Source organism: Pristis pectinata, chromosome 16 (genome assembly GCF_009764475.1).
Source record: "Pristis pectinata isolate sPriPec2 chromosome 16, sPriPec2.1.pri, whole genome shotgun sequence".
Taxonomy (NCBI): Eukaryota; Metazoa; Chordata; class Chondrichthyes; order Rhinopristiformes; family Pristidae; genus Pristis; species Pristis pectinata.
In genome coordinates this window covers 23515625-23535782 of record NC_067420.1, presented here as the reverse complement: position 1 = coordinate 23535782, position 20158 = coordinate 23515625, and the positions used below count along the sequence as shown (strand labels likewise).

Sequence of the window (20158 nt, the reverse complement as noted above, 5' to 3'; positions counted from 1 at the left end):
TCTTCTGCTGTCCTATCCCTCCAGTTCCCATCCCCCTTGCAAACTAGTTTAAACCCTCCTGAACCACACTAGCATACCTGCCTGCAAGGATATTGATCCCCCTCGAGTTCAGGTGTAACCCATCCAACCTGTACAGGTCTCACCTTCCCCAGAAGAGATCCCAATGATCCAAAAATCTAAAACCTTGCCCCCTGCACCAACTCCTCAGCCACGCATTCATCTGCCATCTCCTCCTATTCTTACCTTCACTATCACATGGCACTGGCAGCAATCCTGAGATTGCTACCCTTGATGTCCTGTTCTTCAGCTTTCTGCCTAGCTCCCTAAACTCACTTTTCAGGACCTCATCCTTCTTTCTACCTATGTCGTTGGTACCAACATGTACCACGACTTCTGGCTGCTTTCCCTCCTGCACAAGAATGTTGTGGACCTGATCAGAGACATCCTGGACCCTGGCACCTGGGAGGCAACATACCATCTGGGATTTTTGCTCATGTCCTCAGAACCTCCTGTCTGTTCCCCTGACTATTGAGTCCCCTATCACTATTGCCCTCCTCTTCTCCTCCCTTCCCTTCTGAGCAGCAGGACCAGTCCCAGTGCCAGAGATCCAGCTACAGCTGCTTGATCCCTGTAGGTCATCCCCCTCAACAGCATCCAAAGTGGAATACCTGTTTTTGAGGGGAACAGCCTCCGGGGTCCTCTGCTCTGTCTGCCTGTTCCCTGCCTCTTTCTCTCCCCTAACAGTCACCCATCTATCTGCCTCCTGGACCCTAGAAGTACCTGCTCTAAGGGGTACCTAGGGTACCTGCTCTAAGCACCATTTCCTTGTATTTTCCAAGGAAATCAAATACATGCCTTATAAGAAAGGAATTATATTTTCACTGGCATCACATAGAGCACTGTAATTAGCTCTGCTATTTCTGATATGTGCCTCTTCATCTGGGAGCTTCCTACAGATGGGAGGACAGGCACCTGGCTAGAGCAAAAGCTGCTTTGCTTCAATCAGGGAGATATATCACTGCAGACTGAAGCAGATGCCTTATTCCTTAGTGAGGAGCAGCACTGTCTCAAAGTATTTCTCATAATATCTCACTTTTTGGGTTTAAAATGCATGGCTGAAGCCAAGTGACTGCCAGCTGTGACTTAATTATTCAGCAAATGAAGCTAATTACATTTTACTGCTTGATGCCAAAGCATCACTAGTCTTTTACTGCAGTCTAGGGTTAGGAACACAACTGATACCTCAACATTAATAATTTATTGCTGTCCCCTTTAATCAAGACATTCTGTTACTGTGCATTTGACTTCCAAGGAAAGAATGAGGTGGTGGGACAATACAATCATCTTTGTATGTGGCTTTAACTGAATTCAAGCAGATTTTTAAGGTCAGTTTAAACTCAGAGCTAATTTGGAAACAATCTGTTCGGCCACAGAAATTTTTAATACAAACTATAATTGTCTCTAATGTAGGGAATGAAAACAAAATGGTAGAAATTACTTTCCATATTCATCATTACAAATAAATTCAAGATTACAAAGCTGGAATAAAATCATTACAGCTCATCAGTCAGATCCCAAGATCTAGAAAATATAACTTTTCATGCTAGCTTTCTTGCCTTTCAATCACTTCACTAAGATCTATTCAGTTCCCTTCTTACTCTGAATCAAACTCTTTTGCCTTTCAAATGGTCTTCTCCAAATACTCATCACACTGCATAATTAAATTCAAACAATCTGATTAAATTTCTTCTGCTTCTGTGCTCCTTTGTGAAAGGACTTATGATTATGACAAGCACAAATATGTTGTTTGTGACAGTCATGGCACAGTTGGTAACACTATTCTCTCTGCGCCAGAAGGTTGTGAGTTCGAGTCCACTCAAGTGATCTTAGGACCAAAAGTTGTGTGGGATAGAAGCAATAGTGCACATTTGAAATGAAGTGTTCCCTAAAGAACAAACAGTACTGGGCATTTCAATCAACAGTGGGGGAATTATTCCTGGTGTCCTATCTGGCCCTTATCTCTCAACCAATAAAACAAAAACCAAGGGCTCATTATCACTTGTTGTTTGTAGGAACTTGCAGTGTGCAAATTGTCTGTTACATTATGACACTGACTACATTTCCAAAATAATTACTTAGGTACAATGCACTTTGAGAAGCCCTGAAAGGGACATTCAACGTACCATTTTAAATGCAATCATTTTGTTATGTTATTATGGTTTGCTTCTTCCATAATCATTATTCTACTTATACATTCCGTGATCTGCTTGCTCTTCATAAGAGTTGATTGTTGGTTTCTGTTAGGAATCCATTAATACTCGTATTCTGTTTCCTACATTCTGTGAAATCATCCAATTTTGATTACCCTTGCTAAATCTCAGATCTCATTGCCTGTGCTTGTCTACATTGAGTATTATTTTCACACATTAGCCTACTTTCTCCACAAATCTGGATTACTTTGCACTTCTTTTGTTGAAAACTGCCTTTGTCCCAGTTTAATGCCATCTACAAACTTAAGTAGTTTTATTAATCTTCTTGAATTCTTTGCATTTGGTGTGACAAAGCTATTCCCACCGTACTATTTTGTAGGGTGTTTCAGAATTTTGAACCAGAAGTAAATTTCTAAGTCAAGATGATGTGAAATTGGTGAGGAGCTTGGAGCTGATGTTGTTTCCATGCACCTGATATAATTGTCCTTCAGAGTGGTAGAGATTCGAGATTTAATGGTACATTTGAAGAAGCTGAGTTCCTACAGTGCTTTCCTGTTCAAAGCCCATTCAGGTGTGATGCCCTGTCCTCCCCTAGTGCTATCATAATGTCCTGTATGTCAATCTGCAAGCATCATACACTAATTGGTGGTGGGGAAAGGACAATTGTATATTATCAGATTAAAACTAAAGGAAAAAAAATTCTGATCACATATACCACACGAAAGGTTTAATTGCTGAGGCGATATAGACTCATTTCACTTCATGGTTCTTCATTATAAGCAACCAATTTATCCTTGTGATATGGTTGTATTATTGCACTTCACTCCAAGGCAAGTGACTTTATCTATAATGTTTTCTTATTGAATTTACAGAAATTTAAGTATGACCGGTTCTTGCATCAAGATGGAACAAAGAAAACTAATTTCTTCAAGTGTGGGAAGCAGTTGAAGCATTATATTTTGCCCTGGGGTGCAGGGACTAATGTTTGCATTGGACGACCCTTTGCAATAAATAGCCTAAAAATGTAAGTGCTGTTTAGATTTACTATATATGTATCCAATCTGGCATTTCTCTGATAAGACAGGACTACCTCTGAAATTGAGAACTTCCACTATACAAGCCTACAAAGCAAGATATGAGTCAACTAATGTATTTAGAATGTTAGGGAAGTCAGCAGCCCCATAGAACTGAACAATTCGATCTCAGAGTGCTTTCCTGTGATGCCAAACTCAATGAATTTTCCAGAATTCTACTGGAAATGCATCAGTCACCCAAAGAATACATTCCCATAATGTAGAGGAAAACAAATAAAACTGCAGATGTAGGAATATGAAACATCCCATGGCACCTTCCCATGCAACGGGAGGAGATGCAGTAGCTGTCCGCTCGCCTCTTCAATTCCCACCATTCAAGGGCCCAAACAATCATTCCAGAAGAAGCAGCAATTCACCTGCACTTCTTCCAATCTAGTCTATTTCACTTGGTGTTCATAATGTGGTCTCCTCTATATTAGAGAAACTGAGATTGGATGATCACTTCGCAAAGGACCCGTGCTCAGTCCACAGGGGTGATCCTGAGCTTTCTGTTGCATGCAATTTAAATCTTAATCCCATTCCTCTGACCTGTCTATCTGCAACCTCATACGCTGCCAAGGCCCAATGTAAACTCAAAAAAACAATGTTCTACCTTCCATCCAGGTGCTCTGCAACCTTCTAAAATGAACATCGAATTTTCCAACTTCACTTAAACCACTTTCTCATCGTTTCCCATTATCACACTATGTCCCTTTCTCCCCCTTTTATTGAATGCCTTTCTCATGTCAATACTCATGTTCCCTATCATCTAATCTGTTTTAACCAATCTGCATGTAGTCTTTTGTTTTACTCCTCACTCCTCCTCCTCCCCCCCAGCTCTGCTTTGAAAACTGTGAACCCTCCACTCTCCGCCCACCTCCACACACCCTAACCCCCAGTTCTGAGGAAGGGTCTCTGACTCAAAACGTTGACTGGTTTCTTTTACCACAGATGCTGGTTGACTGGTTGAGTTCTTCTAACATTTCTGTCATTGTTTCCTTTATTGTCTTAAATGACCTTACATCATAAAAGTTGCTGTTCATAGCCTGCTTTTGAGCTGTGTGGCTAATAATGTGGTTAGAATTGCTTTGCTGCCTATCATAATGAAGAGAGCATTATCCACTTTAGCATAGAATGCCTTATGTTGCTAACTAATGCTTGGGATTTCCTCAAGGACATCCTGATAGGTGACAAATTGAACTCCCGCAAGTACAATATATATTGGTAATATCGATTGTTCACTCTGCTTTTTTCCAGTTATAAAATTGCATGGGAGTTTATATCAAAGGATTATACTGTGTTCATATTGTCTGTATTGCTATTTTGATAACTTTTATTGAGCGTAACCGAAATGAGTTTTTCTTTTCCTTTGGCAGGTTTGTTTTTATGATGTTAAGCTGTTTTGATTTTGAACTTTCTGATCCAAAAACAAAAGTTCCAGCCTTTGACACATCCAGATATGGATTTGGAATGCTGCAGCCTGAAAATGATGTTATGTTTCGTTATAAATTCAAGGTTGAATAGCCCAAGCCAACACATACCAGAATTCTCAAGCATTCCAGGGAACTTTGGCATGCTGCTTTTGTAGCTAGAACAGTACAATATTTATGTGTGTTACGTCCTGGATCTCAGTTCAAAAAAAATGATTGGCCTTGACTCACTGCACAGTCCACAAGATCCAGGATTTTCCTTCCAGGTCATCCAAGCATCCAACAAACTGCACTCAAAGGCATCTAACTGAAGCAGTAGCATACAATGGGATGAATTGCATGGCTGGATGCCACTTCCATGAACTTTATTGGTACACATGTGTCCCATAAAGAGCACACAGAAGCAGGCTTTCACAACATGTATAATGTCTGATTTGTCACATTAAAGGAGACCTGTCTGAGTGGGCCCCAGATCAAGAAAACCAGACGTGGGAATCAGTTTCGGATAGTTCACTTTAACGTAAAAACTTGCTCCATGTGGTAACTCCCTCTCATGCCTCCTAGCACAACAATCAAACCAACACCTCCTGATTGCAGTCCTAAGTACTCCACCTTCCAATCACAATCTCTACCCCTGATGCCTTGATCCAATCTTCTCACCGACTGATTCCTCATCACTTCCCTGCTGAATTTCTCTCCTTCATTTGCCCCATCCTCCTGTGACCTGTAACCCATGAACCATGCACAAGACTTGTATGGCAGCGTGCACAGAGCAAACACATCCCAATATGTCAGCCAGCTGTTCTATCATCCATGATGCAATGGCCTTCAGTTGCAATAAGTTTTTGAAGTGGCTGGTCTGAACAAAAATATTAATTGGGCCTTACAATACATGTTTTCAGATATTGAAGCTCTATCCCTTCTATGTTCAGTATTAGTTTTCTTTCTAAAAAAGTGTTATCAATGGAGTGGAGTTGTGAAGTGACCTTTGTGTAAAAATGTTCATTTTATTCAGAATGGAAATAACATGTGCAAGAAAATATTTTTTTTGAACAATCTATTTTCTGTGAGGACAATATGGATTGACTAAAAAGGAGTCCAAAATACTTCCAAATAGTTTTGGCTGTTTTTTTAATATTTAAAATATTAGGAAAATTGCAAAGGTCTTCATGACAATTACAAACACTGTGAAGTGAACTACAAAGAACATATTCAACACAACCTCTAACTGTTGTTGTGCACCATTGACATATGTTGCTGAAGAGACCATTTCAAAGAGCTCTTCATTAATATAAAGATCAAATACAACATGAAATAACTGTGAGTAAATAATTCATATTTTATTGCGCTATACGAACAAGTATCACTCACTTAGAACTCCTTGCAATGTCAGTTCACTAGCATGTGTCATTTAATTCTACATTACAGATAATCTGTGTGATTTACAAAAAGCTGCATTTAATTGGAATGCCTGACAAATTCAAGTGACATTCACCAAGGCAACTCCCTGCAGTGCATCTGCCTGCTGACATTGATGTTTCCAGATCAGCAGCATGCTGCGTTCTTTTTCTTGTCCAGCTGCTATCTTACTTCTTTTGTAAAGTAATTATCCAAGAAAACAGGAAAATAATTAAGCATGATTTATCATCAGTCTAAATATATACTTCACTGAAAAGTAAGCATTTTTTTAAAATCAAAGGAATGCATTTACTTTCTTGTTCACACACTGCAATTTTAAAAAGAATGAATGAATCCATTTCTGGAATTACCTTCATATTTTGTCTCAAATTTTTCCTCCATTGGGTTGTAGTTTTTTTTAATAAATTGACACAAAATATAAATAAAATTAAGGATATGGAAAGACAAGTTTATGGGTTGCAGTTGAATCAAAAAGAGAATGTATTTGGAACACTAATTTAGAAAATATGTGTCACACTATTGAACTGAATGGTATATATGGGCTTTGGATATTGTTTTAATTATTTATCCTGTGGGACCTTGCTTTTGGCAAATTGTCCATTTTCCTACATTACATCACTGACTTCATTCCTAAAGAACTTAATTGGCTGTAAAGCACTTTAGGCTCTTCTGAGGTCATGGAAAATGCTTTATCAATTCAAGTCATTCTTTTAACAGATAGAGTCATGTTTTCATTTAGGAATGCAATGAAAGCAGTATTAAACCAGATGGATATTTATCAGTGATATATTCAGTTACTATTTCATTCAAGCTATTTAAATATTGATTTTATATATGTAATTTTATTTATAGATTTTATCGAGCATTTAGGAGTAAGGATGGAAGGATAGAATTTTAACCATAGATATCACATTGATTTGGGTTCAGGAGGATTCATAAAATTGATAAAGGATTGCCAATCAAACAAGATGAAGTTCAAGTTTAGCTTAACAGATTTCTTTGTATGTGGAGACCCTCCTCAGCAGATGCAGATACCTGCTTCTAATATTTAAATGAGACTATTTGATGAAGATTTTCACTGAGACTTTAAATTTAACAAGATATGTTTGAGTTCCCTGGGCTTTGTGAAACTTACCATTGAAACATAGAGTGAAATAATTCATGGGGCTTACTATAGTCAAGCAAATGAACATCAACAAATACTCAGTGTACATGGCTGTTTACTGACCTCCCATTGGGAAAGGATTTGCTAAGACTACTTGAATTGAGAGGGTAATTTATGCTTTGGCGATATTGAGATACAAGTATAGGTGAGTAAGAACTCACTACATTGCAAATGTCTGTTCACCCAGCAGGCAGGATAGTTACTGTTGAGTCCGGTGTCAGACCTGCCAGCCCTACATCTGTTTCAGCATGTATTGGTTGAAAATATTTTTGATGATATTTTCTAACTTTTCAACAACATAGCCAAGCATTAAGTAGGCATTTGTACTTATTTTGTTTCTATTTAGTGCCGCTGTATTTAATATGTCTATTTTATTTTCAGTTACTGTGATGAGGCAAAATTTACTGTTCAGAAAGTGGTTGAGGATTCAATAAGTACAGTCCACATCAGTATGTTGGCAAAAGCCTATTGAGAATAACATTTATGCAAGAGAGTAGATTTTGGCAGTGCAGTTAATGAGTAATTTATGCTTTCAAGTGTTATTAACATATACATTGCTATCTTAAATATTGGTGTAGGGAGAGTTAGTGAACTGTGTAAAGTATGACTGTGTTGGTGAGAGTTGGTGAACTGTGTAAAGAATTCTCTAAAGTATGAAAGTGTGGAAATCAAGATATATCAGGAGGTTATGGAAATATGACTTGAGTATTGAAAATCTGTACACTGGATGAAGAAACAACAAGTTCTCAAGTGTAATCATTTTTATTACCTTCATGAAAAATGTTTCTGTTCATTACTTAAATTGTTTATATAATAATAAATAACTTGGAATATCAAATCTTGTATGTTAAGAATATTATCAGAATATATAAATAATTTGAGATATAGTAGTAAATAATTTATGTTTAGGATTTACAAGAAATAAAATCTTTTTGACAACAATGCAATAGTCTGAATCTTATATTACCCTTTTATGTGTATTTCGATTTAAATATTTATTCTATGTCAACATTCTAAATCCTTTTATAACTTTGAATATACATTTGTCTGAAGGGCAAAATTATAGATGAATTACTTAACCAGTTAAGAATATACAAATGTAAGAAATTGTAGGAGTAGGTCAAAAGGCTAATCAAGCCTGCTCCACCATTCAATAGGATCATGGTTGACCTAATCCTGACCTCAGCTTCACTTTATTGCCTGTTCCTAATAGCTTTGACTTTGTGTCTAACCAACTGTCTATCTATTTCATACCTGTACAAATTTAATGACTCAGCCTCCATGGCTCTCTGGGGTACAGAATTCCAAAGATTTACAACCCTCTGAAAAAAAAAACCTCCTCTTCATCTCTCTTTAATCAGCAGTTCCTTCTTCTGAAACTTTACCCCTGGTTCTGGATATTCTCACTAGGGGAGACATTCTCTTTGTGGGAGCATTTGGTTGTCTTTCTCTAGTTAGATAATTTCTTGGGCTTTTCTATTCTTCCTACCAAAGTGGTAAACTTCTTTCATTCAATTATACCCCATTCATCAATATTTGTATGCCTACTTGTTTAATGTCTCTATGAACCAGCACACTCTTTGTTTTCCCTTCACAACTTTTTTTCCCCCTCCTATCTTTGTATTATGAATAAATTTGGCTACAAATACAGCCAGTCCCTTCATCTGTTACATTCAGAAAATGAAGGCCCAGTCTACTCAATCTCTCAAAATATACAGGCCACTATCCCTGGAACCTGTCTGGTGAACCTTTGCTACATTCCCACTATACCAAGTTCATCCTTCTAGAGTAAAGGACACCAAAAATTACACAGTGCAATAATAGTAAAACACTCCTATGCTCATGTTCTCTTGCAAGATTTTGTTCTCAGCCTTGTAATCATGTTCCTACAATGACTATTAAGTCATACCTAGTTGTTTTTATTTCTGACATCAGTTCATCTCTCTAGTTATGAATTTGACATCCATTTAGATAAAGAGCCTTTAATTTTGTCTTCTTACCATTTTCTGTGCTCTAACATTCTTTGCAGGGGAGCTCTTACATTTGTATTCACTGACCTTTCCTGTCACATTCATCACCAATATCATTAGCCTGTCCTTTCTCTTTAACTTCCTAAACTCAGCTGAACCCTCTTCCCACTATCCCTTATCCCAAAAGCTACAGTTACAGCCCTATTTGTTCAATTTGCCAGGACACTGGTCCGAGCTCATTCGAACTTAACAGCTTCCTCTTTTCCTCACTACTGTTACCAAACGCCCATGAATTGAAACCTACTTCTCCCACACCAGTCTTTTGAACTGCTCTTTCAACTTTCTATCTTAACTCTACACCAATGTACAAATGGTCAGAAGGTTATAGAGAGATTATTACCTTTGTGGTACTGCTTTTTCATTTATTCCTTGAGTGGTCATATTCACTTAGCAAAAACTTCTTTCTTAGCTCCACCCATGTGGATTATTCCTATGTGGACCAAGGCAATTGGATCTTTTCCATCCTACTCCCAAGCTCCTTTCCAGCACTGAGGATATATCCTTAACCCTAGCACCAGGCAGGTAACACGACATTTGGGACTCACACTTGTGTCAGTGCCATTAACCATGCTGTCTATCACAACAACATTCCTTTTACTCTGCCAACAGGAATGACCCCATGTACCATGGTGCTGTGGTCAATTTGCTCACCTTCCCAACTCTCATCCACACCAGCTCCAAGAATTTTGTACTTGCTGGACAAGTGCAAGGGCTGAGGCTCCTCCAACGCTCCCTTCTGGATCCTCATGCCTATCTCATTCATAGTCCCGGAGATACAAGAGTTTGCAGATGCTGGAATCTGGAGCAACAAACAATCTGTTGGAGGGTCTCAGCAGATGGGACAGTATCTGTGGGAGGAAAGGGATTGTCGACGTTTCATCCTGAAACATTGACCATTCCTTTCCTCCCACGGATACTGCTCAACCCATTGCATTCCTCCAGCAGATTGTTGTCACTTGTCATCCCACTTTCCTTACCCTGTCCTTTGAACAAATCTACGGTACTTAACCAAATGTCCAAAGTTCCTTGAGATTCTAATATCTGCTATAAATGTGGCTGCTGAAGATTACAGTGGTCTCCGCCAACCTCCACATACTATGGCCAAAATACATTGCCTACCATGCCATGTCAGTCATAATTAAATTTGGTGAGTTGGTAATTATGTTCTGAATTGCTATTTATAATTTAGTTACAATTTAGTCCGGTTAATAATCCTGTTTGAAAGTACGCAACTTTATATACACATTTTTGCTTTGGATTACACTTTAGAGTGAGCCTTTATAAGACAAACAGGGAAAAAAATCTCTGCAATATTCATCACTCAATTTGCAGTGAGGTCACAATTTGATTATTTCTTCACAGCTTTTCAAATCCTTGATTTGGATTTCCACCACTGGTGTTTCTTAATAATTCAACATTGATTTTTCTTTAAAATACAAATACAGCATCACATTCACCCAACTCATCAAATTCCCTGTTTAGTGCCCTGTAGAAATGAGGTTCTATGAAATTGGACTAATTACTCCATGTGATGACAAAAGTCTCCCATTTCTGTACTAGTTCCAGAGACTTAAGTCAGCCCTGCTGACAGTAATTACCAGGTAAGCAGGTTTATTCCCACTCTATTTCAAAGGGGTTCACTCTAAATTATAACTAACGTAAAAAATGTAATTAAAATTAGTACCTTAATTGGTGTCTGCACAGTTGCCACTAGCTTGTTTGTCACTAATAATTCAACTGATTCTTATTTTATGGAAGAAGTGACAGAAGAAATTTATTTCAATTCAAATGACTATGGAAAGAAATTGACAATTTAAATATTTGTTCATTTTTTGGCAAAAGATAGCAGAAGCAAATGTGATCACTCTGAATTCAATTCAGTTATCTCTCCGATGAACGTAGACTCAAAGCTTTATGAATTTGATTTTGCAGTTTATACTGTGACAATGAGGAAGCCACCTCCACTTTTGAGCATGATCCCAGCTCTAGAACCAACATTGGCTATGTGTAACCAGAAAAAGCTGCAGCCTTAGAGGTGATGGTATTCAGTTCAAGAGTGCAATTATGCTGCATTACACCAGATGGATCTGATATTTGCCAGCTTATGTGGTGATGAAATGATAAACATAGGAAGCTGGACAAGTTTATAACAGCCTTTAGTAGCAGCAATGTTATTTGGTCAGCACATTTCGTTGTTAACCAGTCTAACTTTCAACATTAATCCAAGTACAGTATGGCATAAAGTATAAATAGCCAAAATTTTGTTGAACTCTAGCAGGCTTTTTAGAATGGCAATATAATATAATAATTTTAAGATAATATCACATCCCAATTTTCAATGTTAAAGAATGACTTTGCTGGCTACTTTGAACAAGTGAAGGTCCAGACCTTAATATTCCCATTTGCAAATGTTTCAAGGATCAGAGGGCAAACACTTAAAGTGAGGGGCAAAAGATATAGGGATAGGTGAAGGAAGACTTTTTCATGCAGGTTATGGTGATGAACTATAACTCACTGTCTTTAAGGATAATAGATATAAAGTAATCACGGCTCTTGCAATGAAATTAGATAGGCATTTGAAGGGAAAAAAAATAGAGCGCCATGGGGAAAGAGTGGGTAAATTGGACAAAGAATTTTTCCGCAGGAATCTAGCATGGACTTGGCCAAATGGCTTTCTTCTGTGTAGTAATAATTCTATGATGCTAACAAACAAGAAGGAAAAAAATTTCTCAACTTTTAGATCAAACATGAGAGGATAATCTGTACTGAAGAGGAGTACAACAAATTACCGGAAGTCATTGATAGATTTGCGGAATAGGCAAATACTTGGCAGTTGTGATTTCTGTGAGGTAGCACAATTTAACAGGAAGGATTGAGAAGTCACATTACTTGGAAAGTGTGGGTCTAAGTAGAGCAGAGAGACAAAGGTTTCTAGGAGTACAAATACATCAGTCACTGGAAGCTGCACACAACAATATAAGGTAGCTACTAAGAAATCAAAAGAAACTTCTTTACCCACAGAAAGATGAGAATGTGGAACTCATTATCTCAATGAGTAGTTGAAGCAAATAGTATAGATGTATTTAAAAGGAGAATGGACAAATATGTGAGGGAAGAGGGAACTATGCATTATGTTGATAAACTTACATGAAGAAGTATCAGAGGAGGCCCAAGTGGAACATTAACACTGGTACGGTCTGGTTGGGTAAGCTGCATCTATACTCGAAATCCCAAGAAATCCCATGTAATACTATGTAATGGCTGTTTTTGACTGAAGTGCTTAAACTGATATGAAATATTTGTAGTTACTATAGTGAAGTAGTATTTAGAAATTCCCACCAAGGTGGATCTATCTTAAATCAGCACTATTTCAGACTGTATTGATTCAGGAATGTTGTACTGGGATCTCTGTACTAAAATTTGCATTTATATTTCATAAATACCTTTTCAAAATTCGATGCTAAAAGTAATAGAGAATACTTTTGGACTGTAGTTTGTCAAATTATAAAAGGGGCAGTGATGAATGCTGGCAGACTCACTTCTCTAAAAATAAGAAGATTTTTATTAGAGACAATTTTTTATGAAGTTGCCAGCAGGTTATAATTGTAGATAGAATTAAAGTCCTGCACAGCATCACATAACTGAAATTAGCTTCATAAATGCTGTAATAGCACAGTTATAATAAAAAGACTGATTTAATAGGTGACAAGGTTAACCATACAGATAGAACACCTGCTCTATGTAACCTGATAAATCTGAGAAACACTCTCAGAGTTATTTATTCTGACATTAATTCACAAACAGTGCAGCAACAGCAAATAATTTTTTCAGTGTCACCCCCATCCCCCCCCCTCCCATTGCAGGTTGATTAGCTGCACCTTTTGCTTCATTGTTCCAGATGAAATTATGATTACTTATCCTGGTGGGAGAGCTGCCCACAGCTGGCATCATCTGCTTTGGTTACGACTCAGTGTTCTTCCTCTCAGTTTAATTAGTACTGTTGTGTGACAAAGGTGTTGCCACAGCTATTCATTACTGAGGGTAGTTCAAGGACAAGTTAAGAATTTGAGATTGTTTGGATGTGAATAAATTGGTGTTTGAATAGAGGAACATGAAGGTTTGAGCAGGATTAGTCATGTGGCCCTGGAGCTCGCTATGAAATGATGGCTGATCCTTCACCTCATTTTCTACTTTCCTGCCTGATTCCCCCAAATCTCTTGATTCCATTAGAGAACAAAAACCATTTAATCTCAGCCTTGAATTAGTCAGCAAGAGAGCTGCCTCTGTCCTCTGGGAAGGAATTCCAAATATCTACAACTTTAGTGTGATGAATTTTCTCCTCATCTCTGTGCAAAGTGATCCACCCTTATTCTGAAACTGCGCCTCAAAGACATGGGCTCTCAGGTCAGAATCCTTTCTGTTTTCACACAATCACTTTTCATTCTTCTGAAGACTGGATTGTATCGGCCCATCCTACTCAATCTCACTTCAGAGGAAACCCATCCTCCTCCAAAGAGTTAATTTAGTGAACCTTGATGCATTCAGATAACAATATCCTTTCTTAAATATGGAGACATAAACTAAAAACACTGTTCCAGGTGTGTTCTCATCAAAGCCCTGTACAATGTTATATCATTTGCTTGCTCTTACTGTCCAACCTCCTTTCAATAAAGTGTGACATTAACATCAGTCCAAGACATATTTCGTCATATGTATACTACTGCACCATATGCACAGCCTGAGAAAATCCTTGACTATATCAGAAATAACTCCCCATACTTCTTGCATTTGTCTTTGCACATTTTGCAAGTTACTTCACTAGGAACCCAGAGGGACGCAAACACTCCTCTGGTGGAGAGGATGGTATGTATAAACACTGAAGCTGTCCAAGGTTACAAAGTCATTGAACATCTGGAGGGACCACATATTCATAGTATTATGGTGAGTTGCCAGAATAGTATAAATATATATTTTATTGAAAATTCTCAATTAATCACAGTAATTCCAAAGTTTGAATCTATGAGACTTGAGTTCACATAAGCACAAGAGAAATAGAGGGTAGTGCTTGTGCAATGTTGAGAATAAGCCAGGAATGGTGCAAAGTGGCAACTCAGACCAATCTACTTACATCAGAACACTTGGAACTTTAGTTCATATGTGGAATGGATGGATATGTTCTTCAGGACAAATAATATTGTTGAAATTGAGGGTGAGGGTGAGAGTGTGGCTGCACAAAACAAAGCCATTTGAGAATATATTGATAGTGTTAGACTGGGGGACATATGCTACTGTAGGACACTTGGTACCCCCATGTAAGACAAAAATGTTTCATTTGATTAAGTGATAAATTACAGAATAACATTAATCTGAAACCTTCAGAGATCATAACAACAACTTTGGAGCTTTAAGTCAAAGGTCAGGTGAGACCATTAATGAGCACTTAGTTGTGTTGAGGAATCTACTTTGATACTTTGGTACCTTTTTGAATCAAGTGTTGTGGGAGAAGTTTCTGCATGGTTTACCAGAGGAGGAATGCAATGTACGTTATTAAATACAGACACCTTAACATTTGTGTGGGTATAGAAAAAGCCGTATTGATAGAAATAACTTCTAAATATACTAAATAAATAATGGCATCTAAAAGTGCTGCTACACAATATCAGTGTTAATGCTATATCTGGGAGAAATGTGGTAGCAAAAGCAAGAGCTCTGATACAAACTCCAAGTCATGTGAATCATCCTGGTGAGACTGACAGGAAAAGATGTTACTGATGTAATGATGATCATGCATCACAAGCACACGTCTGAAATAATACAATGTTCCCACTGCAAAAAGAAAGGGCATATAGACTTAGTGTGTAAGGATAGACTCCAAATGACTATCCAGAATAAAGTAAGCCAAGTAGATTCTCAATGAAAAGGCAACACTGACAACAGAGAGTCATCAAAGAGAGGCTTGTACAATATTGAAGTTGATGAGCAGTGTGAAGAACAAAACTAAAACTCCATAAATTCCAGCAGTGACAATAATGGAAAATGCAGCACTTATAAAATTAAATTGAGTGTTAAAGATCCTATTCATGTAAACATTGATGTGGCTACTGACAGCTCAGTTACAGGTAGAGATATGCATATTGAGAAGTTCAGCAAAGTTCCATTAGCAAAAAGTATGCTGAAGCGGAAGATATATTCAGAAAACACTGAAAAGCTGAGGTAAACTACAATGTGTAGTTTCTCATGATGGTCAAGAGGTGAAGCTACTTGTTACAGCATATGACCAAACTAACTCGAAGAATTAAGGTGGATTGGGAGAATAGGTTGAGTGGGAGCACTTCAGAACCATGTCTAGATAACCTTCTAAGGCAACATGCGTATCTGTTCAAAAATTTATACATTAGAACTTAGGGCCACAAAACCCACAAGCACATAAATCCAGACATGAAGCAAATTTACTGGAGGCGAGAAAGATAATACCTAATGAAGTCAAATAACAAAGGAACAGCAATTGGAGTATTCAGCTACTATTAACAATAAAGCAGGAGCACTTAGCTTCATCTATTGGCCAGCAGTTCAACCATGAAAGAACTGGCTGGTAGATGTACAGTCTGCTTAGACTGCAGATCACAGCAACCACCACTAAAAATATGGAAATGACCCATGACATTATTCCAGAGTGTCCACATAGACTACTATGAAAAAGGTATGGGTAAAGTCCTGGTGTTGGTAGGCAGTCATTCAAAATGAATTGAGACATGTAGGTCATACATCATCACTGAATGCCCCATAAATTAACTCAGATCTATTTCCTGAAACATCGTCACATGGTCTTTCTGAGGAGATTGTATCAGGTTTTGGTTATTTCATGTTGAATAATTTGTGAAACAAAATGGAATCGTATATCACTTGACATGTCCTAAACATAAGAATATAAGAGAATAGAAACAGGAGTGAGCCACTTGGCTCTCTGTCTGCCCCACCACTCAATATGATGATGGTCAATCTGTCCCTGGCATCATCTCATTCTCTGTGCTGATTCCCAACAGCTCTCAATTCCCTGATGCTTCAAAAAAAATTATCTACTTCCTCCTCTTTAAGCACCCCTAGTGATCTGGTCTCCACAACCTTCTGGCTGGAGAATTCCAGATATTTGCCACCCTCTGTGAGAAGTTCCTACACATATCAGACTTAAATGACTACCCCTTAACTTGTAACTATAGCCTCATGTTCAAGGGTCTCCCATTAGTGGAAACAAATCAACATCTACCCTGTCACACTGTCTAAGGATTCTGTAATGCCACCACAGGATCTTGTATGCTTCAAAAAGATCATCCCTTGTTCTTCTAATGTCCTAAGAATATAGATCCAATTTCTTTAGCCACTTGTGACCGGAAAACCCTGTCATCCTAAGAAACAACCCAGTGAATCCCTTTTGAAATTTCCTCAATGTTAGTGTAGTATATCCATTCTTAAATAAGGGGACCATCACTGTGCACAGTACCCCATGTGTGGCCTCACCAGTACAATCATGACAATACTTCCCAATTTCTCAACTCCAACCCTCTTACAATAAAGGCCAACATGCCATTGGCCTTCCTAACCACTTGCTGCTCCTTCCTGCTACCATTTTGTGACTGTGCACAAGAACATCTATATCCCTCTGTACTTTGCTCATCTGCAATCTTTCATTACGTTCCTACATTGAATTCCATCTGTCAGGTTTTTGCCCATTCCCTCAACCTATCTATAACCAGTTGCAGAATCTTAATATCCTCATCATAATATGCCCTTCCACCTATTTTCATATCTTCAGCAGACTCAGATATCTTACATTCTGCCACCTCCTCCAGATCATTAATATAAATTATAAATAATTGATCCATGGGGTACTCCACTAGTTTCGGTCTTCCAGCCTGAATAAGACCCATTTATTCTTACTCTCTGTCTTCTATGTGATAATTAATCTTCAATCCATACTAACACACTGTCCCTAATGCCATGAGGTCTTGTGTACTAACCTTCTAAGTGGCACCTTTATCACCTCAAACAGAGAAGATGAAAGATAAGTACATCCTGTAAAAGTGACACCCAAAAAATAAGACATGTATGGCAGATCAGGTCTTACTGTAAAGTATTTTCATCAGAGTTACAGATTAATGCTGCACCTTACAAGACAACCCCTACAGAAATGTTGATGCACAGAAATGCATGAAGACTCAGGATATGCTTGAGACTGCTTGAGTGGAACCTGGAAGGGAAGACACTTGAAATGAAGCAAATATTATCACACATGCTATAGAGGGAAGAGGTCCAGAGGACATGATGAGGTCCATGCACTGCAACCACCAGGCAGGTCAAAAATGAGAAAATGGGGTATTGGAGAGATTGTGGAGATGTACATTTCCAGGAATTATAGTAGTTGCCGAATTCAGAAAAATTCATGTAGACCATTTCACCTCAGTGCAAAATAACTAAAGGAATAATGAGGCAAATTGTGAGTATAAAAATATTTCTGAAGTCCTACAAATATTGACATAAAATATGACTTAATGGACTCAAGAAATGATACCTTCAGTGAGTCCAAAGATGGATGCTCTTACAACAAGATTAAAGAGAATCCCAAGGGGTTCTATACATACATCAAGAGGATAACTAAGGAGCGGGAAGGACCACTCAAGGATAAAGGAGGGAATCTGTGCTTGGAGGAAGAGGATGTGGAAGACGTCCAAATAAGTACGTTGCATAGTATTTACCAAGGAGAAGGACGTGGAGGAAGGGAGATCAGTGTGGAGAGTGCTAATATGCTAGGGCATTTCGAGATGAAGAAGGAGGTAGTGTTGGGTCTCTTAAAGAACATTAAGGTGGATAAGTCCCCAGTGCTTGATGGGATATACCCCAGGTTATTAAGAGAGGCAAGAGATGAGATTGCTGGAGCCTTGACCAATATCTTCATGTCCCCTCTAGCCACAGGCGAGGTCCCAGAGGACTGGCAAGTAGCTAATGTTGTTCCATTATTCAAGAAGGGAAATAGGGATAATCCTGGAAACTATAAACTGGTGAGTCTCATGTCAGTGGTAGGGAAGCTACTGGAGAGGATTCTTAGGGTCAGGATTTATGAGCATTTGGAAAACCATAGCCTAATTAGGGAATGTCAGCATGGCTTTGTGCGGGGCCAGTCGGGTCTTACTATCTTGATTGAGTTTTTCGAGGAGATGACGAAGGTGATTGATGAAGGTAGAGCTGTGGATGTTGTCTACATGGATTTTAGTAAGGCCTTTGACAAGGTCCTTCATGGGAGACTCATCCAGAAGATTAAGATGCATGGGATCCATGGTGACTTGGCCGTTTGGATTCAGCATTAGCTTGCCCATAGAAGACAAGAGGGTAGTGGTCTATGGGACTTATTGTGGCTGGAGGTCTGTGACTAACGGTGTTCGGCAGGGATCCGTATGGGACATCTAGTGTTTGTGATATATATAAATGACCTGGGTGGAAACGTAGATGGGTGGGTTTGTAAGTTTGCAGATGATATGAAGATTGGTGGTGTTATGGATAGCATAGAAGACTGCCAAAGGATTCAGTGGAATATAGATCAGTTCCAAATATGCACAGAGAAATGGCAGATGGAGTTTAACCTGGCCATATGTGAAGTGTTGCAGTTTGGCAGATCAAATGTAAAGGGACAGTACACTGTTAGTGGCAAGAGCCTTAACAGTGTTGATGTGCAGAGGGATCTTGGAGTCAAAGCCCATAGCTCCCTGAAAGTGGCTACACAGGTTGATAGGATGGTAACGAAGGAGTATGGCATGCTTGCCTTTATTAGTTGAGGAAATGAGTTCAAGAGCTGAGAAGTTATGTTGCAGCTTTATAAAATTCTAGTTAGGCTGCATTGGGAGTATTGCATTCAATTCTGGCCGCCCCATTACAGGAAGGATGTGGAGGCTTTGGAGAGGATACAGAAGAGGTTTACCAGGATGCTGCCTGAATCAGAGGGCATGTGCTATAAGGAGAGGTTGGACAAACTTGGGTTGTTTTCTCTGGAGTGGCAGAGGCTGAGGGGAGATCCGATTATGGTTTTTAAGATTATGAGAGGCATAGATAGACAGCTGGTATCTTTTTCCCAGGGTTGAAACGTCTAATACCAGAGGTCATGCATTTAAAGTGAGAGGGGTTAAGTTCAACGGAGATGTGTGAGTCAAGTTTTTTACACAGAGAGTGGTGGGTGCCTGGAATGCACTGCCTGGGGTGGTGGTGGAGGCAAATATGATAGAGGCATTCAAGAGGCTCTTAGATAGACACATGAATGTGCAGGAAGTGGAGGGATATGGACATAGTGTACGTAGTAGGGTTTAGTGTAGTTGGGCATTTGATTACTAATTTAATTAGTTCAGCACAGCATTGTGGGCTGAAGGGCCTGTTGCTGCGCTGTACTGCTTATGTTCTGAGTTCTATGTTCTAAGATTTATTGAGTTTCAGGATCAACAAAAGCAATGCCAGTAAAGATAGAGACTTCAAAAAATATTCTAAACCTGGCTAATTGGTTAAACTGGTAAATGTATAAATGTTGTTAAACGAGCTTCACTCGTTCTGTTCTCAGGAAAGCAAAAAGAATATATAAATATGACATGTTTGATGTACTTGATCATGTGTGTAAAATAGTGCAAGTCTAAGAAAAGCCTCAAGTGAACCAGGCACGCCTTTTAGATTTCTCCCACACATTACACTGCACACACTGCAACATGTAGAATATGCCTTTCTAATTGCATGTTGTACCTGTGTGCTAAATTTCTTGCCCAGAAATTCTTGTGTGCACTGAATGGGGCACTAGAATGAT

The 20158-nt window shown here is 38.6% G+C and overlaps 1 protein-coding gene across 2 annotated transcripts in view; it reads left to right on the top strand.

The window, feature by feature from the left end:
* The window catches only part of ptgis (prostaglandin I2 (prostacyclin) synthase), a 60776-nt gene extending 52552 nt beyond the window's left edge, over window positions 1–8224 (top strand). For both annotated transcript variants that reach the window (XM_052031196.1, XM_052031197.1), the window contains exons 9-10: window positions 3083–3234; window positions 4660–8224. In XM_052031196.1, coding sequence (XP_051887156.1) covers window positions 3083–3234; window positions 4660–4807 — 300 coding nt within the window. In that variant the 3' untranslated portion in view covers window positions 4808–8224. The remainder of the gene's footprint in view (window positions 1–3082; window positions 3235–4659) is intronic.
* The last annotated feature ends 11934 nt before the right edge of the window (window positions 8225–20158 follow it).